General features: G+C 44.4%; 2 protein-coding genes across 14 annotated transcripts in view; both read right to left on the reverse strand.

Moving 5' to 3' along the window:
* The window catches only part of LOC135259258 (lysine-specific demethylase RSBN1L-like), a 48,950-nt gene extending 30,583 nt beyond the window's left edge, over window positions 1–18,367 (reverse strand). Inside the window, exons 1-3 of the mRNA XM_064343405.1 lie at window positions 17,827–18,367; window positions 8,676–8,831; window positions 74–732 (exon numbers count right to left, since the gene is read on the reverse strand). Of these exons, the coding sequence (XP_064199475.1) occupies window positions 74–732; window positions 8,676–8,831; window positions 17,827–18,304 (1,293 nt within the window). The 5' untranslated portion in view covers window positions 18,305–18,367. The remainder of the gene's footprint in view (window positions 1–73; window positions 733–8,675; window positions 8,832–17,826) is intronic.
* A 2,881-nt stretch (window positions 18,368–21,248) lies between these two features.
* Window positions 21,249–26,841, reverse strand: part of ptpn12 (protein tyrosine phosphatase non-receptor type 12) — a 50,156-nt gene continuing 44,563 nt past the window's right edge. For 5 of the 13 annotated variants that reach the window (XM_064343416.1, XM_064343414.1, XM_064343413.1 and 2 more), the window contains 4 exons: window positions 24,773–24,867; window positions 24,655–24,685; window positions 23,648–23,761; window positions 21,249–22,330 (listed from right to left, as the gene is read on the reverse strand). In XM_064343416.1, the coding sequence (XP_064199486.1) occupies window positions 22,269–22,330; window positions 23,648–23,761; window positions 24,655–24,685; window positions 24,773–24,867 (302 nt within the window). In that variant the 3' untranslated portion in view covers window positions 21,249–22,268. Of the gene's footprint in view, window positions 22,331–23,543; window positions 23,762–24,654; window positions 24,686–24,772; window positions 24,868–26,841 lie in introns of all 13 variants that reach the window. The other 8 variants (XM_064343422.1, XM_064343417.1, XM_064343423.1 and 5 more) reach the window with 5 other exon arrangements.

A 26,841-nucleotide genomic window follows, 5' to 3' on the forward strand; every position in this document is an offset into this window, starting at 1 on the left:
ATGTACCAGTACCAAAATGTTTGTGTTGTAAGATCATAATGAGTGAATACATTGGAGTGGATCACGGCCTTACCTGAGCATGGAAGTTTGACATAGTAGTCGTCTCGATGTCCTTCTTCCCCAAGATCTCCATCTTGACGGGGGAGTTGGGAAATTTGAAGGAGAAGTAGTCCAGGAAGTCCGGGAGGTAGCCGGCCGCGCCGTGGACGATGCCCATCACGTAGTGGGCGGCGTTGACCTCGTCCTCGCTGAAGGCCAGCGTGACGAACTCCTGGGCGAACCTCTGCATCTCGGCGGGGGACAGCTGCGAGAGCTCCTTGCAGTAGGCGTGCGCCACCAGCGCCCCTCCGTTGGGCTGCTGCTCCACGTGGATGAACCGGCCAAACTCCAGGCTGTCCAGCCCGGGCGGAGGGGGCTGGACGCGCGCCGGCCTGGGGTGGGCGAAGGGAAGCCCCCCGCCCCCGCCGCCGCCAGCACCGCCGCCCTCGGGGGACTTGCCGTGGTGGGGGCTGCACCTCTTGGGCTCCTTGGAGGGGGAGGGGGCGGGGGCGCCGCCCTGGTGGAAGAGCGGGGGAGGTTTCAGCGCCGGGCCCAGCAGGTCCGTCTGGCTGGACTTGCTGTACATCTTGGGCCGCTTGCGTTTCTCCCCCTCTTTGTGTTTCTTTTTCTTTTTCTTCTTCACCTTTCGGATCTGCAGCTCTTCCAGGGTCATTTTTGGCTTCTCCTTCTCAACTAAAACGGCAAAATATGGGGAGAGAGAGAAAGAAAAAGAAAAAAGTAAACATCTGAAAGATAGTTTCGAAAAAAGATGTTGTAGCTGCGCCAGACCCAATGTGCAGTGCATTAGGGAAATTACCCAAAATGACAGCTTCAATAGCACGGCGTCAGAGTGAGTCACCACCGTTTCCATGGCCCGCTGTAGGCAGGCACACTCAGTATTACGTGTCCTTGAACTTTCTGCACGGCACAGAGTCAATGAATGCGAGCCAGCAGTCTCCCATACTTCACAAGGACTTATGAATGGCATTACATTTTAAAGGGAGCGGCTCCACCGCCATTAGCCGTTTATAGTTTGTCAGTTCGCCCTGCAAGTATGAGGCACACGGTACCGAGTGAAGGGGTAAAAACAAAAGAAAGCTTTAGTTCAAGGGGAAGGGGAAGCCGTTTCGGAGTCATTTCTTGAATTCAAAACAAACAAATGCGGAAAGACAAACCAAGCGCTCTGAGCAGAGATGCGACGCGCGACTTAAGCGACCGGAATACAAATGGAGCCGAGCAGCTACTTCCAAGCCTTCATGCTCTGAAACCCGCGTTCTAGGTGTCTATTATGGCCTGGCACCACGAGCGAAGAAAAAGACACGCGAGCTTCAGAAATCCATTTCAAGGCAGGCGGGAGGGATTTGCAGCGCTTTTGAACCAAAACTAATTAGTATGCATTTTCTGTTTAAAGAAAAAAAAAAGAAAAGGCGAGGGGAAAGTGCCGGAATATTACCCAGCCTAAAAACATATTCTGCACAGACCGCAGTCTGCACGCTCCCATTACACAGGGGCGAAAGATGCACCAAGGAGACGTCTTTCCTCACGCAATCATTAATCATCTCAGCATTTACATTATTACAGTCTTCCCCCCGCTGACTAGACGAGAAAGAAGCTCTACACGAGAACTTCTGCAGCGCAGTGCTCCATTTTGTGCAACTTGGACGAGAGGGGGAACGGGCCATTAGCTTGCACTTTCTCCCCTTCTTATCAACTACACATCTGAAGACCTGCCTCGTACGGTCCGCTGCCTTCTCGTCGATTCATCCCGCCATCAAACTAATCCTGAGTAGCTCTCTTCTGTCAGTCAGTGCTAATGTTGCACCATAAACCAGGATCACGTTTAATGGGCCAATAAATCAATGGTTACTACCATAAAAAATAGTTTAATAACATTATCGTTCAAGGCATGGGGGTTTTCAATGCAAATATTATGTTCCTTCACACCAAGACTGAGATATGCAAAAAATGTAGGCCAAAGATTTACAAAAATGCTGGTGTAGTATTTCAGCTCATGTTTCTTCTGAACAAACTATTCTAGTTTTTTTTTAGGGCAGGCATTTAAGAGGTGAAAACAAGCCTTCTGTTGTTGCTGCAGTGCAACCACCTCTGAAACCCTCAGCCTGGAGCGGTCAATACAAGCACAGACATAAAATAAGACATTTCCATGTTGCTTTTGCAAGATGCACAAACACAGCGTTTCTCTTCAGGTATACCCCCGCCGGGTGGGCGCTCTTCTCCTCCAGAAGGGCGATTAGGCTGGGAGAGGGGCTCCCGTGGTCCCCACACTGCAGAGCTCTCAGCCACGTTACCGTTAGCAAGGCTGAGTGTGTGCGCCACAGGGAACGCCTGCCACACTGATGCTGACCGCTGCTGCAGAGCCACGACAACACCAGCGAAGGGCAGCTCGGTGTGGTACAGAACCGATACGGCACAGGGCTGTGCGGCCCCGCCTGCCATTTCACAGGCATGCGCGGCCCGTAAAGCTACACACGCTCCCCAGGAGCCCAGAGGAACACAGGCTCAAGCGTGAAGTGCAGACCAGATAAAAGGAGGTGGAGGTGTGTGTGTGTGTGTGTGTGCGTGTGCGTGTTTTCAGGAAGTACATGAACAACGCCACGCCAGTTAAGCTAAGCCATGGCTGGATTCCCCGCAACATGTGGCAGAGGAGGAAGCAAAAAGACAAGCAGCGCAGATCGATGATCCAGCCGTTTAAAGAAAAAAAATAATAAAACGAATTCCTGAATGGCTGCGAGGCGAACGCTAGGCCCAGAGCGCTCTGACGACAGAGGCGAGGCGCTCCTGTTCTCTTAAAGGCGCAGAGCGCTTACACAGCGGCGCGCGGAAAGGGTCAATACTGTGGCCACCAGCGCTCCTGAAGCAGGCAGGCTTCTGGCCCGCCAATCTTGGACAAAACACTACACTCCAAAAACAGTCTCCAGCACGAGAGCAGCATGTGGGGAGAACATGCGTATAAAAACACAGTTCAAGGCACAATGCTGTTTTCCACTGACCGAGAGCCTATGGTTGAGATGAAACAGAGCAAACTAAAATAAGCCTCTTTTTTTTTTTTTAAACCCAACCCTGGGGCACTTCGTCAGGTGGAGCTCAGGAGGGCGATCCTAGCGCTGGAGCAGCGACACGCCCGTTGCGTTCCTCTGCCTAATTAAGGCGCCAGATGCAGCATGTGCCGCGGAAACCGCAGCGCGTCACAGGATCGTCCAATCGGTGTAGGGTTACAGAGACGGCGCCCAAACAGAGGCGTTCCGGCGCTCAGGCTGACGTGCAGCTCAAAAGCAGACCGGAGGCCAGACAGCCCAACGAACCATCTCCGGAAAATGAGCCCTACTGAATCACTCCCGTGAAAACAACTTAAAAGAAGAAATAACATTGAAAATATTTATGTTTCTGAAAGATTGGCAAGTCCTTTCAGAAACAGAAATCTGAGAAGTTCTGCTGCCATACAAACAAACATCATTGGGAGAGAAATGGTATGCTATACAAATATAAGAACAGACAAAACGGCTTCTTTAAAATGTCTGCACAGCTGATTCAGAAACGCTACTGCTCCTGCCACATTTAAACCCATCTGAGCCCTACAGAGCGGCACACTGAAGCCCTAGTCTCTGGGCTGGGGACACGCCCTGTGGCCCAGAAACATTAGCAGCAGGTATATCTGCTCATCAGAGAACACTGATGACTTCCGGGCCAGGAGCCCAACACCGTGCCCTTGAGCTCTGAACACCGCTCGTGTGTTCAGCACTCCGCTGTTGTTTGCAAGTGCACTTTGGGCGTGTTAAGGCTCCCTCTGCGCCATAACTCTCTCCTGTCCCGACTGAACCGAAGGGGCAGGGTCTGCATGTTCAGCTGGCTTTCCACGGGGCAGCTGGCCCTCGGTGACAGAGGGCAGACATAATAAATCGAGCGCCGCTTGCTAAGGCACTGCTGAAAGCAGACCTGATAAATGGAGCGCCGCGCGGTAAGACACGCCGCTGAATGCAGGGCGTAAGGAGAGCGTCGGGCCTGGGGGGCGGGGGCTCGTTCGGCAGGTAAAATACGATCCGTGCGCTAGCAGGCTCGCCGCGGCTCAGGGGGAAGCCCAGCACGCGCGCCGCACTCAAAGGTCAGGCCCAAAAGGCCAGGCGATCGCTTTACAGGACACGTTCCACGGGGCCGCGCCCGCCCCGCCCCGTCCCCGCCGCCTCCTCCTTTCCCCCTTTTTGCTTTTAGGGCTCAAAGAAGGCTGTTGTGCCCGGTGAAAAAAACTCACAACAGGAAGTGGCCCCGTCCTTGAAGGTACGGGCGGCGACGAAGGACACGGCCGGATTCGTTTCTGTGCCGCTCCTGCTGGTCGGGTTTGAGCACAATGCAAAGTCAGGCCGAGGGCGGGGGGGTGGTGTGCGTTGTGTGTGTGTGTGTGTGTGTGGGGTGGGGGTGGGGGGCTGTGGGAGTCTGTGCAGAGCCGGCCTGCCCCTCACCTGTGATCTTGCTGGTAGGTTTTGGGGGTAACCACTGCAGTTACAGGGAGACTGTGGAGGGAAGCAATTCAGAAGACTCAGTAGAGCAAAGCTCATGCACCACACACACACACACACACACACACACAGACACACACTCACACGCGAAGGAACCGTGGTTAAATTTAGAACAGGAGTAAGAGTACGCCACTCACATGAAGTTAATAAAACACCGAAACGCTTTCCATTTGTGACTGAAGGGCGTTCTGCAATACAAAGGCGCTCAGCAGCAAAACAAGCCTGGGATTCGCGAGGAGAAGCAACGCTAGCACCAAACCCAGCAACGGATTATCCTGTGACACATTTGGAATTTATTTATTTCAGTGCTCCAAAATCATTTTCACTGGAAGGCACTTCTCACACTTTGAGCGCGGTACATTCCGGGAACAGGTGCTGTAAGTCTAAACAATGCACACCCAGCCAGGTTTTCCAATTAAGCAAAGTCATAACGGGGAGCTCCATTCCTGAGCGAAAGGTGCAAGTCCCTGGTGCAGGGATGATCATTTATACAAAATACACCAGTTTGTATACAATACAGGGTTCTAAGGCTAGTGCTCATAACTACGGGTCAAGCGCCGCAAACGCTGGTAGCATTAGCGCCCGCGTGCAATTCACATTTTTCTTCATCTTGCACTAAACTGACCTGCCCGGCCATCTGTTTGGAATAATGTGTCTTTGCTTCACAGTTCGAGAACATGCAGATGTGATGAAATCTGCTACGAAGATTGTTCCAATTACTTATGTCTGAGTGGTGCTTTCTATGGCAAAGAAGCACAATATAAATAAATGAATGAAAGAAAACTTTATTTTGATGCATCGTAACCACAGGAACAGGATATGATAACTGTGTCAGCCAGTACTTTCAGTGACATTCACAAAAACCTAAGCACGCGCTAAATCCATGGATGTGGATGTGGGTGCAATGAAATTAAAATACATTTAATGCAGCACAATGGCTAGTGAGTAAGGCCAGCAAAGTACCTTGGAGTTTTTATTAGTAAGCTCATTAAGCATCTAGCAAAGAAGCTAGCACCCGACATTTGAGGATTTTTTTCCATCTAGTTAGTAAGCACACTTGCTTGTGGTTCTATCACAGAAGTCACTGTCACAGTGGAGAAGAAAGGTAAGCCATCTCTGCACACCCAAACCTGTTTTTGAAGCTAGCTAGCAAAAATCAAGCCAAAATATGTTAGGAAAGGATTAACTGCTTAAACAGGCAGGTCTGAACAACCAAAGAAACCAAGAAGATGACTTCACTCTCCGGTTATAATTACACATCTCACCAAACAGCAGTCTTTTTTATCGTCTTTTCCACTAGAAACCAGCCACTGGTTAGCAATAGTGCAGAAGCATCTGGATTGGCTGGAATTTTGTTGGGCATTTCAAATTGCCAATAAAAAAGATGGAGAAAAAAACAAGTGATCCGTCTGACTGGGGACCATGCGTGCTAGCCCAGTCATGGCAAATGTAGCGCAATGTGCAGGAGTTCCTCCATCCCATGTAAAGCCATGTGTCTAATGGGTTGTCTGCATGCTTAAATTGCATGTGAGATAACATCAGGTGATGCACTTTCTGTTTCATGCCAGGGTACTGTAAATTTGGTTTTCTACTCTGGATTTCACCACCTCCTGGTTAGTAAAAATATTTCTCTTCAACACTTCTTTTCAGTAATGTAGCACGTGGGGAGTTCCATGCTAAAACAAACTGCAATTCTGCTTTTGGGTTGCAGACCAATACAATGAAGTGATTATTTTGGATGGCTGTAGATAATCCATGTTAAAAGGTAAAGAAACACTTATGATTAAAATGCAGAATTTCATTTCCCCTCATTTTTTAAAGAGCAAGCGTTTATCTCAATAGACTGCCAGCAATTAGCATATTCAAATCGTTAAAGCAGTGCAGCCAATGGCCTATCACTTGTTCCATTGCAGCTACAAGAGCATTTGAGTGCTGCCCACAAATACTGGATAAAGAGGACACTTAATTTATTTATATAGGACACTTAATTTATGCAGATACGTCTCACGCTGAATATATGCCAGAACTGATTTAAAAAGGGGGGGGGGGTGGCTTATCCCTCTGTTAAGGCGCTGCTCTGTTTCTAAATGGGCCCCTCGGTCCTGTATAAATCCCTGCTATGCCAATGTGCATTGGGGCTGGTATCCCTGCAGGGAGATGCATAATTGGTAGCAGTGTTGCCCAGGGTGAGGGCAGGTTCAGCTGTCCGGGACCCCCATCTAGCTGCTCACCTGTGACTCCGACTGGTCGACTGGGTTAGTGCAAGTACCCCGTTAGCAGTACAAGTGTCTGGGAACTCAGAGCTAGCCCGACTGGCAAGCAGGGGTGCGAAAAGGAGCGATTGACACCGCGTGCTTTGCACCTGCTCGTCTGCACTCTCCTGAATAGATAGCGGACGTTCCAGCAATGAACGCTGAAATAGGACTGGGCAGTCCAAATTGGCGAGAAAATGGAAAAGAACATTAAACGTTAAACACACCACAAAAAATAATATTTTTTGGAAAAATAAAAACGGAGCCTTGTAGAAATGTCCTGAATATCGGCTTATTCTAAAAGCAAGCGAGCCCGTATAATTTTCCGGATGTCTAGACTCGATCATCTACACGGATAAATAAATCATCACGCCGTAAAAAGGCGAAGGAGAAACGGCCATGCAGAATACGGATGAAGAGGGCAAGTGCAGCATTTGCATTCAGCGCTGAGGGAATCTTCAAGAGCCCCAATAAAACTTTAATATTTTAAAAACCCCCACCCTTGGGGGGGGGGGGGGGTTCATCAAAGGCAGAAAGTGAAGTAGTCGGCGAATGAAAGCGCGGACGCTTAGCGGGTCACGCGCGGGCCTGCAGGACGCGGCGGTGTTTCAAACGGCACTGAAGGCTCAATGCGGCCGGGCGGCGCGCCGGCGAAAAGGAAGTCATAAACGGAGCCGCGCCATCTGTCTCGCCCCGACACGGCGAGAGCGCGGGAGGCCGTCTGTCCGCCACGGGCGCCTCGCCGAAAATTATTACCCCGGCCCTGGATTAAGCCGCGGCCGTGCCCCGCACTTCACTGTGACGTGTGACACGGGCGGCCACGGAGGGGGACATATTAAACCGCTATGAGAAAATCCACCACACGAGCCACACGAACCACACGAGCCACACGCGAACATGGGGACTTCTGTCCCCCGCAGCTTTGTTTCTAACCAGCAAATAAACGGTTTATAAAATAAATAAAATAAAATAAAATAAACGTTTATAAAATAAAGGGCTCGGCTACACAAGGATGCACAGCTGGACCACACGCACACCCACCCCCGTACCTGCACCATGCAAGCCCGAGGTCTACATCTGAGGTTTTGGCTCTCTGATCCGAGATTCTCAGAGGGCAAAAAGCATAGGATCTCGTGTGCAGCAAAATGTAGTCCAGCTAAATTGCAGCCTGGGGCTAATATTTTCGCCTAGCGAATTATGATTGCATCATTTTAAGCCGTTCTAGCTGAAACACACTGCAAAATACACCGCCATCAAAACCAGCATCAAACCTCAGCACACTGAATATACAGAAGAACAGATAAAAATCACTGTTCGGAGCCACAGAACATCAAATCAAATAAATGGCTGGGTGGCCATGTGCTACACTCGACGATTATACAAATCTATCTCTGTGGCCAGGGGTCTGATTGCCCGAAATTGACTTTTTATTTTTTAACTGTAGCACTCTCTCTGCTCTCTGAATACAGTGGAAAAATACACAGAAAGGGCAGACTGACTGCTCTCCTTTATGAAATGGTAAACAAACAAAAGTAACAAATGACATAACTGTATAAACTAGAAATCAGTACAGTGCTAAGAGTGTAACAGTAAGCCAGGTCTCTACAGTGCTCCCATTTTATCACCAGTTGCTCCTGAAAATTGATGTGCTAACTGGAAAAATAACTTAGGAGCACATCCACTAACTGGGATGAGCTAGCGTGCTCCCACATTTCTTCAGCATAGGAGCATATGTGCTCCGTGGGGAAAAAAAGGTCAGTGCAAGGAGTTAGATTTGTAAACACTTCCCTTTTGACTGCTACAGAAATGGTCAGACAGTCAACAAGAATAGGCATCATAAAAGATTACACACCTTTCTGGAGCAATTTCACCTCTCCATTTTCCCTCTTAATTTCATTCATCACTTTGTGTTTCTTCTTCTCCCTTTCCTTCTCCTTTTCTTTGTCCTTCTCTTTCTCTTTGTCCTTCTCCTTCTCCTTTTTCTTCTCCTTGTCCTTGCTGTTGTGGTCTGAAACAGAAAAAAATAAAGAGGCGGAAACTAAGTATCATTTCAAGCAACATCATTCACAGTGCTGTCCAGGGAGGAGACTTGCACATTTACTTTTAAGAGGTCTAGCTGCCACAGTCGTGCAGGGATCTGTAATAAAAGGGCTTTTTATGCAATGCAACCTAATAAAACTAGCATTGAATGAGGAATCTAAGTGCGTATGGACAGCTAGTGGCCTCTCGAATGAGGAATCTAACAGGACAACCTTTTAGTTTGTTTCCTTATTCGAGAGGGCTCTAGCTGCCCATACGTACTCAGTTTCACTTCCAGGTTGTTCGCAAATATTTCTTTAAACAGTCATGAGGGTGGATCTGAAGCTCCAAATTAGCATTCGACAAACGGAGGTCACTCATCAGGAAGTGTCACAGAAACCAGTTGGCGCTTCACAAGCGTTGATTCAAGCAGCAAAGAGCTGAAGAGCCAATCAGCTCAGTGCACCTGACGGGCAGTGTGGAATTGTGACTTGTTCTGCAGTGGTCTCTGGTATCTACTCAGATGCACAGATCTGATAACTACATTACACACCATAGTGACGTGTAGCAAGGCTGCACAGCTCTCAAACTGCAGTCCATGAGAACCGCTCCGGTGGCCTGTTCACTGCTATGTTGATATTGCAAGACATGGATCAAACATCAAACAAAGAGAAGAGTGCAACCAACTGATGACTGCAGGTTAGTCTGTGGCAGGGCTGGGTAATAAAACATTCTTCATAATTATCATAATAAAATTCACCATGATCTCAAATTATTTTCAACCGCCACAATCCTGCACCCACTTGTCCGTGTTCCGCCATCTACAACATGCTTGCATGCAAAGAAATACAACTTGGACAGTGGATCATGTCGCAACAGGAACAGGCCAACGCAACAGCTAGTACACTGAGGTGCACACAGAATAACCACGCCTTCTGAGCAAGAGAGACACCAAGACGCGCGAGCCGAGAGAGACAGCGACCACGAGAGAAACGCAGCCTCCAAGGACAAGGAAACTGTTGGGTGAGAATTACCGAAGGAGTGATTATGAAACAAACAAAAAAAAAAACATAGCTATCTGCTCATGTGCAATAAAAAGCGTCTTGCTTTAATGCGCGTCTCTGCACACTGATAAGCGCGTGTATTGAGTAACAGAGCTGGCAGCAGCCTAACGCAGTCAGGAGCCGCTTGTGCGTCTGCAGTCCTGCTGCTCCCCTTTCAGTGCTCCCTTGCTGATGCCTTTTATGACACTGCGAGCACCACCCCTGAGCTTGCTTAGAAATTAAAGTTCACCCAGTGTGTCCTTGTGCAGTTCCTGGTCAGCTGCTTTCAGTTTCGCTGCAAAAGCGACACACTGGCTTCACTCTTTATGAAATTAACTTAAAGCGAATAATGTTTCAGAGAACGCAGGGTCACCATTTTTAAGAGCACCTACAGACCAGGTTATTATTGTGCTGAATCTGGCTATACTGCATATTTCAGAGAAAGACACATGCATGGAGGTTACAGCATGTCTGATTAATGCTTATCAATTCATAAAATGATCACAGCTACAACACGAGTCTATCTAAAATGATAAGGCTAGCATAATTCCACCTTTCCAACAAATGATTCAAATTAAACTGCATTTTGACTTAATTTCTACATTTCCAAACAGCCCCTATATACAACTAAGCATCAGCTTGTTTGTTTGGTTTAAAATAATGTTTAAATTCAGGCCTGTTGGTTCTGTTTGAGAATGTTGTTTGAAGGACAAATTGTTGGTTGTTTTTTTATCGTAGTATTTCAGGTCTCAAAAAGGTATCTTCCAAAATCTTCATGTAATGGTGTTTATTATTGCTTTCCCCCCTCACTGTACCTTAGCGCCCAGGTTACAATAACGAATGTAACCTTGTATGTAAACCAACGAAGTGGAAGCAGATGGTTTCTAAGGTGATTCTGAGGGTTAGGCCACACCGGAAGGCACCACCTTGGCTCCGTGTCAAAACATTTTTTAAAGACTTTGCATTTAAACGTTCACCATTTCGTCAAAGATAGATGCCCATTCTTCTAAAGAATTGAATATTTTATGGGAGAATGCAGGTGGCAGAGCATCTAAATTATTTGATAACAGACTAGATGGCAGAGCCTTTATAAAAAACATTTTCAATAGCAACTTAATTGCAAATTACAATTTGAATGTGCAGTGAATCAATGGCGCTGCAGGGGGAAAAACTTCCCTTTGCAGGGATTTCTAAGAAATGCAATTCAGATACAAAGCCAACTCAAGCTGTTAACCACATTTCAATCCAGGTGAACAAGAGAACATTTTCACATTAGTTCATAAAATAGAGGTAACATCAAAACTATCTTAAACCACAGAGGAGCAAGTGGCATTTTTTGGATTTTGGTTTTTATTTAAATTTTGTATTTTATTTTATGGGTGACCTTTTTATTTTATTTTATGGATGACCATATTTGCATACCAATATAAAGGGGAGGGGTAGTAGCTGTTATACAGGTGTTCATAAAAAAACCCAGGAGAAAATATTTCTAATTCAGAAAATGCTCTTACAGAAATGCTGTCACCAGCCATCTCTGACGAAATGTGGACGGGAACATTTATAACCCCGTGTACATTACTGAATAACAAAAGGTCACCAAGGAGGAGTTCCAAACAGAGGATGAAGTTTCACACACAGCCGGGCGCAGAAATATTGCTTTGAAATGCACTGTCTTTATGATTACGATATTCTATAGTCATTTTTATATGCTCTAAAAAGGACTGCCACAAAATCCCACCTATATCTGAAATGTGAATTTAAAAAGCACTTGGATACAGTGTTTACTGGGAGGAAAAAAAGTGAATGAGACTCCCCATGTAGTTGCCTGAATTGAGATGAAAAGCCCCATGTGTAAAATACAGATTACAGACGAAGCATAAATAAGGTTCCTTTCAAACAGCACATTGACATGCGAAAACCCTTTAACACATTTCTAGTTTAGCCACAGAATAGCCCTGATAAGCCATAAAGAGGTTGCTATGATTATAGACTTGGTCCATGCATACTAACATTGCACACTGGCTTAAGGTCTTAGATCTTGAATAGAGCATCAGGTGCTTATCAGTTACAAACGATCTTGGGAGCACCGATATGATGCCATTCAAATAATCAAATGAGGCAAAACTGCACCGAGTATCAGAACCCAATCTTACAAAGGGGAACAGCTAAACCAATTAAAAATGACTATTTCACAAAACATCCAACTTGTTCTAGTAGCCATTTCTGGCATGCGGTCCCTGGAAAGAACCAATAGCAAAGATACGAGAGTGTGTGTTCTGGGTAAAATGAAAAAAATATGACCAGAGCGTCGATGCAAACACACTTTTTGGAAGTTTTATTTAATCCATCTCAGACCTGCCAGAGCAAACACCAAAGGCCCGATAAGAGGAGAGACGGAGCCGCCGTGGGCTTTATTAGAAACAGCACGCGTCCCAGAGCGCCGCTCTGCACTTTTCAGAAGCTCCGAGCAGGTCGGAACGAAAATGCCAAGCACGGTAAAAACCTGCAGTAATAATCACTGCCGCGTCCTCGGATGGCGACACATCATCCCATTTCTAAACTGCTGCAGTATCACAACCCAGACTTCAGCAGTTCTGTGGAAAGAAACGGCAGCCGAGTCACATGGCGCGCTTCAACATACGAAGACCGTAAATAACCTACTGAATTAAATCTGCTCATTATATAAATGCTGGGAATCCATTCTTATACTTTGCTAAAATATTACAAAAGCACCTAACCAGTGATTGCACACGTAGAGGCAAATCTATACCCATCCTTCAATGCAAACTACATAGCTATTTATTATTATAATTAGCAATATGTTAGGGGTGCATGCATTTGGGATTTGTACATTGCTTCTTGGTTACCATAGTTAACTTGCACTGGTTGTTTTACTCGCCATATCTTTACATGCCGGGCTGGGAGTGTTGGTAGCACTACTGCTCGTATTAATCAGAGGAGTGCATTACGCAGATGGTCCTATCCAGACAGTCAGCTAAAAGAAAGTAATGTAGTTAGTGGTAGGTTACTTCACGGCTAACGTTAGCTAAGTAGGCAGATATTTTAGGGATTGGATTGTAGCGTGAAATAGGCAAGGCAAAAGATGATTCTGCCAAACCCTGTGATCTCTTACATTCCATTCAATCAACAGCAGAAGCAGTTGTTCTACATATTTTAAAACGTTGTCGTGCAAATTTAGCTTATGTTATTAAACCTAAAATAGCCCAAAGGTATGCCAATACAGCAGTGAAAAACGCCGTTCACTGAACTGCGAAATAAAAGAGAAGAACTCCTGTGTAATTATACCATCTCATTCTACAATATATCCGCGACTAAATATGGAATAAATATACAATCTTATCATTGGTTTGGCGCATACAGATGTCCCTTTCAGGACTTTTACACCATTTTAACTCTTCTCAGTTAATTCAGGTTTGGTTGATAACCCTCATCCAGGAGAGGACAGTAGAAGCTTTCTAACGGTGTATAGCATCTCATCTGATATTTTTTAACAACGATTGAGAGCCCAGCATGAATTGTTGCTTTAGCACAATGCTGCGCACTCAACCGTAACGTTATGCAGTAATATACAAGCACTCATTCAGACACATTTATTTTTTTGCTTTGATTTTTGAAAGACTTTACTCATCAGCATGGCTAAAGCAAATTCTAGCCATGCTGACATGGATTTGGAGAGTGGATCAGAAGAGGAGGAAGCATGAATTCTAGCAAGGATACATATGAACATGCCGAAGATGTATTACTGCTTGTAACATTTAAATTATTTACGTTGTGTAATTTTTGATAGTTATACTCGCACTGGACACAATAGACAACTGTTTACCTCTGCTAATAATGCTCGGCACATTTGCATTAGGGGCTAGCTAACAGCTGTTAGTATTAGCATAGTGTGTTAGCGTAGAGACCTACTTTGTTAGAATTCATACCACTCACAATGAAACTGAGTGTTTTTCATGAGTTTTGCGCTATTTTCTAACGCAGGCATTTCACATACTGTAGTGTAAGTGTTCATAGGTGGCTCAGTCATGTGCTATGTTTGATACACTGGTTTTCCATGAAGCTCGAACATCGGCAACAATTTTCTGATGGTGGAATATTATTTTATTGTTATCTTATTGTACATAATGTGTGGTCTTGGTATCTCCTGGGCTATACTTGTCACTGAGGGCAAGAAAAATACTCATTCAAATTTACTGTGTGCTGATATGTGCTAGATGAATGTAAAATTTCCCTTGGGGTGATCATAAATAGTAACATTTGTAAAGTTTTGTCCCATCGCCATGCAACAAAAGATTCCATACTGTAGAATACAGAAAAACATACAAGAGTGATTGATTACATATTTATGTATGTGTACTACACTGCGTCAATGTTTTTAGCATACTTTTTCAATGTGATATCAATGTTTCATCTTAAACCAACACAAGAGGAAATATTAATGTGCTTTATAATGGACAAAAAGCATTTTATTCATTTTCGAAGAGGTTTTTGGAACCCAAGATACCTTAGACCCCTATACTAATAAAAAGATAGAAAAGTCAGAAAATGTAACCATGAGTTTCAAGCCAAAGCTGTTAATATGTAGTGAAATATGATTATGTAATGATTTACAGCAATGCATATTTACAGAATTTTCCTAGTCTCGGAAAATAAATAAATCCTTATAAATTATAAATCCTTAGATGAACACTACCTAAATTGGCAAGGATTGGCCAGATTTGGCATCTGGGTGAAGGGGTTAATCGCCCCACAGTGTTGCATGGATGGCCATCACACCCTGGAACTGAATCTGCAATTGGTGATTGTGTGGCCTAGAGTGTGGGAGGTTTCAGGTGATTATGGATCACTGTTGGGTGCCAGTGGACTCCACGTAAAAGCCACATAGGAAAGATCTGTGCGAGCTTAGCTGTAGTCTGCGGTGTGAAAAGAAGCACCTGGTGGCACAACGTGCTTCAGAGGAGAACCATGGATGTCTACACTCTCCCCAATCGGCAGTCGTCTCTGCAGCATGCAGACAATTGGCATTCCAAATGGTTAAGAAACAACATTGTGATTAATGCTATAGAAAACAAGAAGCAAGTGTTCATCACTGTAAGAAAATATTTGGTTAGCTAACTTGCTAGCTAGCCATAGCTAGCAGGACAGCAATTAATAATCACTTGTAGACAAGCTATAGAATGTCAAAAGATATTGTTTGCTTGCCAAAGCCTGAAATGGTACATTTAAAATAGTGTAATGGGCCACTTCCAGTAACGGGTATTTTCTGTAGTGGTAAGTGTAGCCTGTAGCAAGCAGGTGATAAGTTAATAGTACCGATTTTACATTAGGCTAGAGCTAGTTAATGAATGGCAGATAATAAAATGTAGCTGCAACACAATCCAGAATTCTACCAGGTACCAGAATTCAACCATAGTTAATATTTTCATTGTTTAAGTGCCAGTTTGGTATTCTTGAGTACATCAACGTGTTACGTCAATGGATAATGATTTTTTAAAATCTTTATTTTAGAAAAATACAAGTAAAGAGTTGCATAGAAGTTTATGAAGAAGTTTGGTATTTCCAACTTTAACAGTTGCAAGAGATATGCCTGAAATGAAATATTTATAATAATAACAACGTGTTTTTCAGTCATGAACAGTGCAAAGCCATGCATGATTTCTGCACAACTGCAATTTGCAATGGCCTTTAATATCAATTTCTGTCATTCTTTAACAATACATCAAGACAGATTTGCAGGGGATAAATTTCACTGTATGCAGGTGAGAATAAACGGGCCTTCACTAGAGGACAGAGTATGAGAAAGCACTGGAAATGTGTTTTGAGACCCCTGGAAGAATGCCCTGTAGAAACCCAAAGTGCACATTGTCTAAATGGATTGCACTACTGTAAACAGTAGTGCTTTTATTTTGAAAAACATGGGCAAATGATATTTTCCATATTGTCCACACCTATACATTTAAGAAAATTGAGACACAACAAATCACAAATATAAGCTTGATAGCATGCATAAAGGTGGCTACCCAAGCAGGTACCATCCATTTAACAATGTCCAATTCCTTACATACCTTACAAATGTGCCATCTTCCACAAGCTAAGCAAGAAAATTGTTATTGCTAAGGCAGCAACCTACATGAATCAGTGAACAACCAAAACCAAAATTGTAAATATAAGTTACCTTCAGTTTTCCAAGTAAAATATCAGAAAAGAAGCAGACCATCGCCACATAAATCTTAAAAGGCCTACATAAAAAATGCACTGCATAGGTTAGCTGGCATTATAATCAGCAACACCAAGAAATTAAATTGAATCTACCCACATCTAACCTGAAACCAGGCAGACTGGATGTAACAAGTGGGAAAATGTTGGAAAAATTGTGGGTCTTTGGTATGGCTAAATTTGAAAATGCTCCACTTAAAAATTACCATTTCCTTTTTTAAAAAATATGGACATTCAACAAGAAATCCAACAATACACATTAACTCCCTAAATTAAAGCCACTTAAAACACTTTCCTAAAACCTGAATCCGGATGAAGACGATTGGGTCACCAATTTGAATCGACAGACGACATCACGGGCGTCCGTCACGAGGTCCCCTGTAATGGCCCCCAGGAGGTCAGCGCGCTCACAGTTTTTGTAGGCTACGGCAAAGGACAATTAGGAGGCACAAGGAACCTCAGAGATTAAACAATTATTTTTAACTAGAATAACAGGAATCTAAACAGGGTTGTTGACGCAGTTCCCTTACTTTCATTGGGTTAAACATAAATAGTCACTTTCCTAAGGAAGAGAACTAGGATTCTAACCGAAAGTTCCAATACCTGGCTGTAATTGCAGAGCCTACAGTGGGCATTACCTTGCCATGTTCCGGCGATATTATTTTGGGGGCGTGGTGGAAAACATTACTAAATGGCGGGCGATTGCTGTACACTGTAGAAATAGCATAGTTTCAGCACTCGCTTAAAACCAATGGCACATTAACTGCCAAATAACTCACCGCTACGCGCTCTACCTTCACCAACACATTTGTATACTTGTTTACAAAAACTAATAGCTACGCCATTAACTGGGCTAATGTAAATTTATTCATGATCCGGATTAAGAAGACAGCTACGCAGCATCAAATGAGCAATAACGTTGCAGTTAGCTTGCTGGCTAACTTAAACTGAATAACGAATGTTTTGTAAAATAAATATTGCACATAGTAACTAACTATGCAATCTAAATATTTTTAAAATGTATTGTAATTGCAAATGTAATTACAACACCTCATACAATTCCGACAAATGTAACACTGTCACACGTCATGTTAATACTACATATCGGCAAGCTAACGTTAGTTAGCCCAAGTTCCAAGTGCCACTCGCAGCCATTACAGCTCGCGAAGCATGCAGACAAGAAACAATAACCAAATCCTGAACTGGACAGCGTTCAAATACAGGCTTGCTTAGTTAGCTAAACTTAGCTACATACGGATGGTTAGTCACATATGCCATATTAGAACCTGCATTATTTGTATACTGATTTTGTTTGCAAATGTTTTATCACCGAGCAGCGAACATGCTGATCAGATACGATCTCAAAATGCTCATAAATGATACAGAAATCATTTATGCATATCGAAGTGTTCGTACTAGCATGCTAGCTAAAGCACAGCCTACTTCATGGCCCACATGCTCCTGTATTCCGCAACGAGTAGTTAGCATTAGCTAGCTAGCTAGAATGTGACGCAAAGCAACGTTAGCGACTGAGCTTGCGAACATTACGAACATTTCCTCGATCATGTAGTCGACCCCACATTTTCTTGACATTGATAAACTGGTATGACTAAACTAATCGGTGAGTATCCGTTAGCTACGCAGCCACAAATTACCACGTAGTTAGACACTAGCTCGCAGAAAACTCCAAAACATTATCGTTACCTTTCTGCACCAACTTCACATCCCCATTTTCCTTCTTCAGCCCAGAACTGATAAGGCTGTTAACGTTACTTGTAGGAGGTGGTTTGTGTTTCTTCTTTTCCTTTTCTCGTTTCTCCTTGGGTTTTTTATACTTCGAGGGGGAGGCAAGGAAATCGCTTTGCTTGAAGACCTTGTGGAGAGGTGCCTGAACTGGCGCTGCGGGGTTGTTCGCCTTAATGGGACCGAAGCCCCATGTTGTCGGGCTGCCATAACTCTGCTTCTGGTGCTGCTTCTCCACTGCGCCGCCTCCTCCGCCTTCTCCATTCAGTTTCTTGGGTTTAAGGCTCTTCTCCTCGTTTCGGACTTTCTTGGGTGGTGGAGGATGGTGGTCCCGGGAAGACTGCGGTCGGCTCTCCGACGTTCCTTTGGGTTCCTTGGGTTTTGGGAGCGGGCTTTTATCCGCTGCTGCGAAGTGAATGAAGCTCACTGACTCCGCCATCTTGGGGCTTTCTCTATTTACTCTCCCCGTCCGCGACTGCTGTTTGTGTAAGAGGCAGAGAAGGGGCGGGGCATAATGTCTATTGACAGGCAGTGAAGGGGCGTGGCATTATGCCTATTGACAGACAGAGAAGGTTGAAGGCGGGGTTTTCTCTTGATTGACAAGCGTGAATCCACTGTAGGAGGAGAAAAGGACTGGTGACAACGCGGGAAAAGATTAGTTAAAACACTGGACAGAAAAATCAGTGAAGACAAAATAGTAGTATATAACAGGAATTATTTGAAGGAAAGCAATTCTTGAGACATGAGCCTTCAATTTCAGGGTATAAAGTGCTGACTTTTCCTTTGCCACGTCAGTAAATTGGAATTTGAGAATCCTTCATTTGCCAACCACTCATCTGTTAATTTTAGCATATCATTTTTTCTGCGGGTATGTATGTAAATGAAACGTTGTATTTATATAATTAACATAGTTTACTAATAGCTACTGTTCTTGCATGAATGGCTGTGGCTGTATCATGTGTGTGTGTATACTAATAATAATTGTAATTGTAACTAATAATTGTACTTTAGATAAATACTTAAGTAAAGGCAGCCGTTTTGATTCAAATGTTCCCCAGTACACAAATTAATGTTCGTGGCTCCTGAAAAGAAGCAAAATGTGAAATAACAAATAGGCAAATATCATTTATGTACCAGAACTATGAATGCAGTTGTAATGTAGCTAGATGTACATAGTTCTGTAGATTACACCTTCTAATAATTGTAATTATGCAAAAACGAACGGTAGGATCGGTAGGGGTATATGTGTTCTTCTTTTTTTGTAAGTTTGGAGAAGTTTGACCATGTGCTTAGCCTCATAAAACTATCCCTCTCATGGTCCGGCTAAGAAGGCACAAGCTTAGGCTACAGGAAATTCCACAGGCATGGCTTGGTGATGCCCAGCGCAGTCGAATGACAAATCGCGCCGCCAGCACGTCACAACAACCGGGACTGACACACTTTTAGTGGTGCAGTCATGTGGAGCGAGGAGGGAGGATGGACGGAAACTGGCGCGCCAATTCAGTGACAAACTGTCGTGCTGCACGAAACCAGGCTCGTCAACTCGGGCCTAATCTATGGAAGGCCATTGGAGAAAACAACGAGACGTTTATGTCGTTCAATATGCTACAGCGTCCGTCAGAAGGGAACGGTCAAATTGCTGCAGGGGGCAAGATCCTTATCGATTGCCGGAAGTGTTTTATATTAGGCCTATTGTTGTTGTTTTTATTGATAGTAATGTTGTTGTTGTTGTTATTATTATTATTATTATTATTATTATTAATAATAATAATAATAATAATAACATTATATGGGTTGCTTGCATGGAAAGAATAAAAATAAAGTATTTTTACAAAGTATCTGGAAACTTCTCAGTGAGGTAGCACACAGAACACAATTTGCTACTGAAACCAAGTAATGAAATTAAGCTCCACTATACCCAGAACTCGTTTTGAAAACAAGACAGTCTAGATCGTTTCACGGCTCCCAGTGCTGGGACAGAAACGGTGAAAGCAGCTAGCAAAGCATTAGTGGATTAATCTCCTCTGGAGTCCATCCATGCAGCTGGCAATCAAAAAGCTATACACTGTAGTGTATTTTAGAGATGGGACTCCCTCAGCAATTACTGCTTGGGGAAATAACTTCTACTGATGTTCCATCACTGCAGTAACTCGTCTTAGTGAGACAAAAAGGGTGTTACCAAAAAACAAACCCAAGTTGAGAGAATATAAATGCAGCCATCCCAGCGCAACAGCTGCTATCGTAAGCGGTATTGTGGTCTGCAAAATGCCGGAAGTACAGAGGCTGGTATCCAAAACCCAGAGCAATATGGAGAAGAAAAATGGACTAATCTTTGGAAATCCTGTTATGCCAGAGCATCTTTTTAAATCAAAATCTTGAGTGTGAGCACACATATTCAGTCTCATTAAGATATGGGAAATGAAATGGCTTCCAGTGGCCTAAAGTGAACCGTAATTAAGATATGGAATGTACAGGAAAGTTCTGTCAAATGTGGAGTTCACAACGTTGACTTTAAGAGAGCCAAAAAAAATTTTTTTTGCATTTTAATAAATTTTGATCTGCAGCAATTTCCCTGTAACTGTCAGGGAAGCATCTTATTTGTACCTTGCAGAAGCCAGTACTGAAGGATCCTTGTCTTTTGTCCATTGCCTGAAAAGCACCTCTCAGTTCATTAAGCTTTAGAGGGGCACCCTGGTTTACAGGCAGTCTGTGCCACTGCAGTAAAACATGCTGTTAAATATGTTTAAAACATGGATTCTCTGTTTAAGTTACACACTCAGAGTTATGTAGTGTGTCAATACTATGTTGAATATTTGGACATAGGTGCTTGTGCTGATACTGCAAACACCTTTCATGTAGTCTCACCCTACTGTTAGTCTCTATGGTTGCTGCGGAGTGACAGAGAAATTGACGAATGTGGAGAGGGAATCAGATGGAGATGGTCTTAAGCCTGTTGATAAATGGGATCCCTTACTTCACATTACACAAGTAGCGAAACAGGCCAGTAAGAGGCACATGTCTGAACAGAACCAGTGTCCATATAGATGACAGAGATCGTCAGTGATTCAGTCAACATATTTACTGTGCGCTGCACTGCAGTACAGCTGCAGTGGGTCAGTCATTGTCAGGTATTGAAGTCTCTGCTATACCTTCAACCATACGTAGACTAAATTAATCAAATGCACAGTTGGAAAATGCATTTTCAGAGCAACAGTGAAACACATGTATTGACCCAAACACTGAGCCAACAACCAGGTGAAGTGTACTACTCAAACATAACATGATTTCCTACAAACCAACACTGCTTCACCCCCCCATAGTTTCAATGGCGTTAAAATTTTTCAATACTGCAATGGAGGCGAAGGAAACAAAGTACAATCTGGTGTTTTTCTTTTTCTTTTACTGACAAGTCGATTGATTTCTGTAACATACAAACAGGTCTGTGTGGTAGGGTTTGTTGAGAGAGGTTCCGGAGGCTCGGCCGCGGTGGTGTGTGCGCGTGCGAGCTGGAACGAGGGGCAGATTCTCCAAAAGGCACAGGCAGGCTCCAAGGCGAGAGGTACAGCCGAGTATGGGCCAGGAATAAAACAGCATATCATAGAAAAATAACCTTTACAATAAAATTTACAAAAAAGTATTATTACAATCTTGAGCCCGTGCCATTTCAGCGGCTGGTGACTGCGGTTCCAGCCATTTTGTCTTTTTGCTTTGTTTCTTTTTTTTTTCAAAAAGGAAAAAAAAAATCAAATAAAATAATAATTAAAAAAAACCCTGAAATATTATCTAGAAACAGGAGGGCAAATAATTTACAATGGAAGTTACACAAGGGTGTCGGATCATGCAGAAACTTCTTACATCTTCTGTTAATACGAATACTTAGCGACAGCAAATTTGTCAAATTATATACCTACTTGCCCTGTACATTAATAAAACACTGCATATATAGCTATCGAGAAGTTAGAGGAGAAAAAAAAAACAAACAAAAAAAATAAAATAAAAACAGTAGTCCACTGCCCCTATTAATACGTGTCTTACTGTATTGTAATGATACAAGTCTAAAAGTACTGCAGCAGAGGAAGAAAAGCCGTTTCTCTTGAGTTTAAAAAAACCCATCAGTAATCCTTTAAGAGACTAAGGCAGGTTAATGGTCCCAGCAAAGAGAGTAATTAGCACCAGAATACAGAACCCCTGGCAAAAAGTACAAATACAGTAGAGTGTGTACCATTGCATGATGGAGATTATCTACATTGCTTTAAAAGATTGTGTTAGTCGGAAAGGGGGGGCTGTGTTTGAAAGGGTGAAGAGTACAGTCTATTCCTCCATATACAGTGGCACTTTAAGGAAAGGGACGCCTTCTCCAGGTCTGTAGGGCGGTTGGGGGGGGGGGGTGCGGTCTGTAGCTATCATGTCCATTTCGTTGGGGGGTCCCGGGGACCTTTGGGCTTCGTGCAGCGCTTGCTGAATCCTGCAAAACACAGAAACAGCAAATTGGGAAACCTCTGTGAAAAATGGAGTACCCGTACATCTCCCAACGGGCACAAACAGTAACTTACGAGCGTAAAGAGCCTATAAGCAGCCCAGCTTTAAACTCTGGTGAGCAGCTTCAGTCTGCTCACAGACTCTCTGTGGCTTGCGTTGGAGGTGGGGGGTGGAGGGTATCAAATATAAAACGGCACTTGTTTTCATTACTTAAGCAAGATCCAAATCTGACTTTTCAATCCAGCAGTCGGGCTGCGAGCGGCATCTTTGTGATTCACTCGGCCGGCATCTCCGCTCTCTCTCTCTCTCTCTCTCTCTCTCTCCCTGCTCCTTCGTTCTCGCGCTGAAGGTACCAATTTGTCAAGAGCGCGTCTGTCAGCTGAACTTTGTTAAGCGGCGTAGGGGTTTGTCGAGACTGCCTACAGCTACGAGCCCGGGAACGCCGCGTTGCAAATTGTAAAAGCTGTAAACGCTTTTCGCCGCCGCCGATGGAGTCGAACCCCGTGAATCGTCCTGCTCTGAGAAATGCTCCTGAAGCTGAGGCCTGGTGCAGGCTGGAGGGCGGCCCAATCTCAAGGCCTATACAGCCCCCCCCCCCCCCCTGCGTGGGCAGTGGTTCAGTCCCCCCCGCGGTGGCAGCTTCTGAGCTGTGACCTCTTCTCTATCTGTTACCCTCTCTGCTTTCTACCCACCCGAATAAAGCAAAAAAATATGAAAGGACCGTCAGCTCTCATGAGAAAAAAAATAAAAAATGCTGTCAGAGCTGAAATGCATGTTTACAGGAAAACTTTGCAATGAAATGAAAGCAAAGAACTTCCCATCTCACTTCTGGGTTTATTTTATGTTTACTTCACTAGGCAGGTCAATACAGAATTCAAATCTCATTTGCAAGGAAGGCATGAGGAATTGACCCAAGGTGTAAGATTGCAAATATGTGATTAGAATGTTCTTAACTGGACATTCAAATGCTGAGTTCAAGAACACCGACATAGAATTTCAGGGGGAAATAAACAACTCCCCAAAGGTGGGTAAGAAAATTATGGAATTATGTAACCAACTGGACTACCCATATCATACTGCCAAGATTTAAATTATTTTATTGATACTGTGTATTCAACTCACATACATGGCAATGCATCCTCACGGATGTGCCTGGCAGAACATACTACCAAGCGCGCATGAGTATGCAGCAGGTTTACCTTCAGAAACATTCTCCTCAGTCTCTGCCCTTGCATATGAGAAGGCCCTGGCAGAGAGCCTCAGAGAGGAAAGGCCCCTTCAGCAGCCCCGGAGAGGAGCTCACCTAGCTCTGAGGCACCCTCGGCGTCGTCCGCGGTGTCCGGTCGTGCATTGGCAGTGTTCCCGTCTTCCCCTGGGGCGGGGGCCTTCTTCCTGTTCTCTCCATCTCCTGGGTCATCTAGGAAAAACAGCAAGGTGTCACTGGGGGACAATTCCACTGGCTTCAGAAAAGCCTGAAAGTAGGCTGCTGTCCAGTGGCACTCTAGCTGGGATTAATATTTGCTCTACTCGTACATTTATGTAATCTACCCATAAAGCAACCCAAATCCAGGATGATTTACTTTAAAGAACCATATTTAAGAAGGATCGGTATATAGACGTTCGCGTTTGTGCCCGTTGGGAGACGTATGAGTTCTCCCCGTTTGCTCTTCTGTGTTTCACAGAGCCATCATACGTGTTCATTTTCCAATTTGAAATGACTAACAAGCTGCACAGAGAAATGTTATTTGTTTCTGGCGCACGCACAAGTGTACACACACACAAATGCGTGCACACACACACACCGCGTGCATCTCCTGTGATGGGTATTCCAGACTGGGCTTTTTAGCCGCTTTTAATGATATGAATGATTCATTTTCACAGCGATCTCAGAGGGCGATCAGATTAATTATTTGTGCCGCGTTTGTGCGATGCCGCTTTGCATTTCAGAGGCGCGGGCCGTGGCAGAAGTGAGGGTGGGAACGCCACCCCCCCAGTCCCCCCCCAACCTCTCCCTCTGGTTACAAAGGGGGAGGTCAACACTCGCACGCAGGCCACTCTCCCACCGCGCTCCCGTCCGTTAATGATATTCTCTCCTCTGACATCAAACGGCATAGCGGAGCACCGTTTGCATGCTGAACCGCCGCGGCGCTTTTAATTGACAAACGAGAGGGCGCGGGCTGACTTCAGAGAGCTCCCGCCCGCCTTCGCAAACGCCGCGCGGGCTCTCCCACTAAACGGCCCCGCCGCCGCCACCCCGCGCGAGGAGGCGCGCCAGGTCACATGACCCCAGCGGCCGGACGGGCGACCTACCATTCTCAGCGCTCCTGGGGGGCGTCGCACCCTGTGGGCGGGGGGGGAGAAGGGAGAGAGGTTACGGCGGGCTTCATTTCCTGATTTAAGGCGAGAGGCTGATGTAAGACGTCCTCACCTGGGGAGACTCCGCCCCCGTTCCCAGGCAGTCCGGAGAGCCGCTCCAATCCGCTGAACTCCCCGACCCCGAGGCCTTCTGATCCGAAGAGTCTTCTTTAGACAGAAAACAGGGGCAGAGTTAGCACCGGGGGGGAGGTGAGGGAAGGGGGGCTGTTTTTGCAGGATAATGCACATTGAGAAAGGTCATATCCCACACAGGTGCAGGAACTCCGGTCTCCTTCATGTTACAATGGACTCTGGCAGTGGACTGAGGAGCAAACTCCCCAGGGTCTCTCCACTCTGCACCTTACACTGCACCGCGGAAGGATATACCACAGAGCGCATTACATAATGGAATAACATCACCCTGACCTTCCTGCCGCTCGCCCAGTGCACACTGGGAAAGGCTCAAGCACCCCCCACGACCCTGCCCAGGAAAAGCGGGTATAGATAACGGATGGATGGATGGATCAACCTGATCCAAAACACTCAATGGGCCTCATTCACAAAACTTTTCTTAAATTCTTCTATCTGTTCTTAATAAAAGTTCCTATGAAAAACCGACGTGGGATTCATGAAACATGCGCAGATCTTCGATTCTGTGCATATCCCAGGTGTATCAGAGCCGGAATGCCAATTGTTCGTACATTGATTGCGCGTGTCTGTTCATATTGATATGCATAAGGAAACACCCCAGCAATCCCATAATAGGTGCTTGTGGGTCTTATATATATTATTATATCATTACCAATAATCGTAGATCACTGTTATCAACAAACAACATGAATTGCACATGTTCCAACAAGGCTATTTTTGTAAAAACAAAACAAAAGTTGTAAAGTGCACCAAAAAAAAAAATCAAGAAAAATAGAAAACTCAACTAAAACAAGCAAACCTGCTCTCTTAAAACAAAATAAAGCTAAACAGAAATTGAAATGAAAAGCTTGTGAAAAATTAGAGGTTATTCAGATTAGTTAATACAGTTAAAATAAGTAGCATAATTAACATTAATACATCATAGTAATATAATAGTTGTATTGATAAACATTTGTTGTTAACATTAGTTCTGTAACTACTTAAGATGTGTTTCCACACACATACATTTTGATCTTACCAAAGAAGAAATTCAGATTTTAAAAAAATTAATACCGAAATGTTTGAGGAAATTAGACTGTACGTATGTTTGGTATGTTTGGCCCAATGCCTCTACACACCAACCCAACACACTCAAATGAGCAGGGATCCACAAATCCTCAGGACACACTACCTTTAAACAACAAGACAAGCCAAGCAAAGCCAGACCAATGAGCCCTATCCAGTCTGAAAGCAAAATAAACACACTGCAGTCAATTCAGCCAAATCGTCACAATACTGAGAATGTTACGTTAAAAAAATATCCAAAAGGAGTTTACATCGTTTACATCTTTGCTCACTCACCCTCTTCAAATCAAACAATTACCACTAATGTGAGAGTAACTGAAGAGAAGGCCCCATTGACAGTAGCATTATACACAACTGTGTCATCTAAACCATGCACAAAGCCTGCAAATTAAATAGATTTCTTTCTTTTTTAGAGCAATTTGTTTTTGAAAAGGTTTTTTTTTTCTTGAAAACAGAAAGGACTACTTCATCTACATCATTTACTTCACGCAGAAATGCAAGTGGTCCTCAAGTCGCACCCTGATTGGCTCAACTGTTATCACCCTCGTATTCTGCGATTGGCTGGTTCAGCACTAAAAGGCAGCTCGCTGGCGGCTGACCAAGGTTTGAACCCCTCTAACCAAGGTAGGGTGAAGAAGCAAACCGTATCCTGCCAGTGTGGTCAGAATTGGATAATTAGAGCCCCCACAGAATTAAAACAGCAATGTTTTGTGGCTTATGCTGCTCTTATACAGAGAGCCTCCACAACAACAGGGTAAGCTCACTATTGTGCCATTCAAGAACTCTCCAACTGGCGCATTTCAATGAATTTGCTTATCAAGCATTCGTACACCGCTGACTGCAAATGCATTGCAAAAGTATTATGCTAAAGGAATCATAACAGCAACAATCCTGAATTTATGACTTAACATGCCTAGATTACCATCT

This window comes from Anguilla rostrata, chromosome 7 (genome assembly GCF_018555375.3).
Source record: "Anguilla rostrata isolate EN2019 chromosome 7, ASM1855537v3, whole genome shotgun sequence".
NCBI classification, from domain to species: domain Eukaryota; kingdom Metazoa; phylum Chordata; class Actinopteri; order Anguilliformes; family Anguillidae; genus Anguilla; species Anguilla rostrata.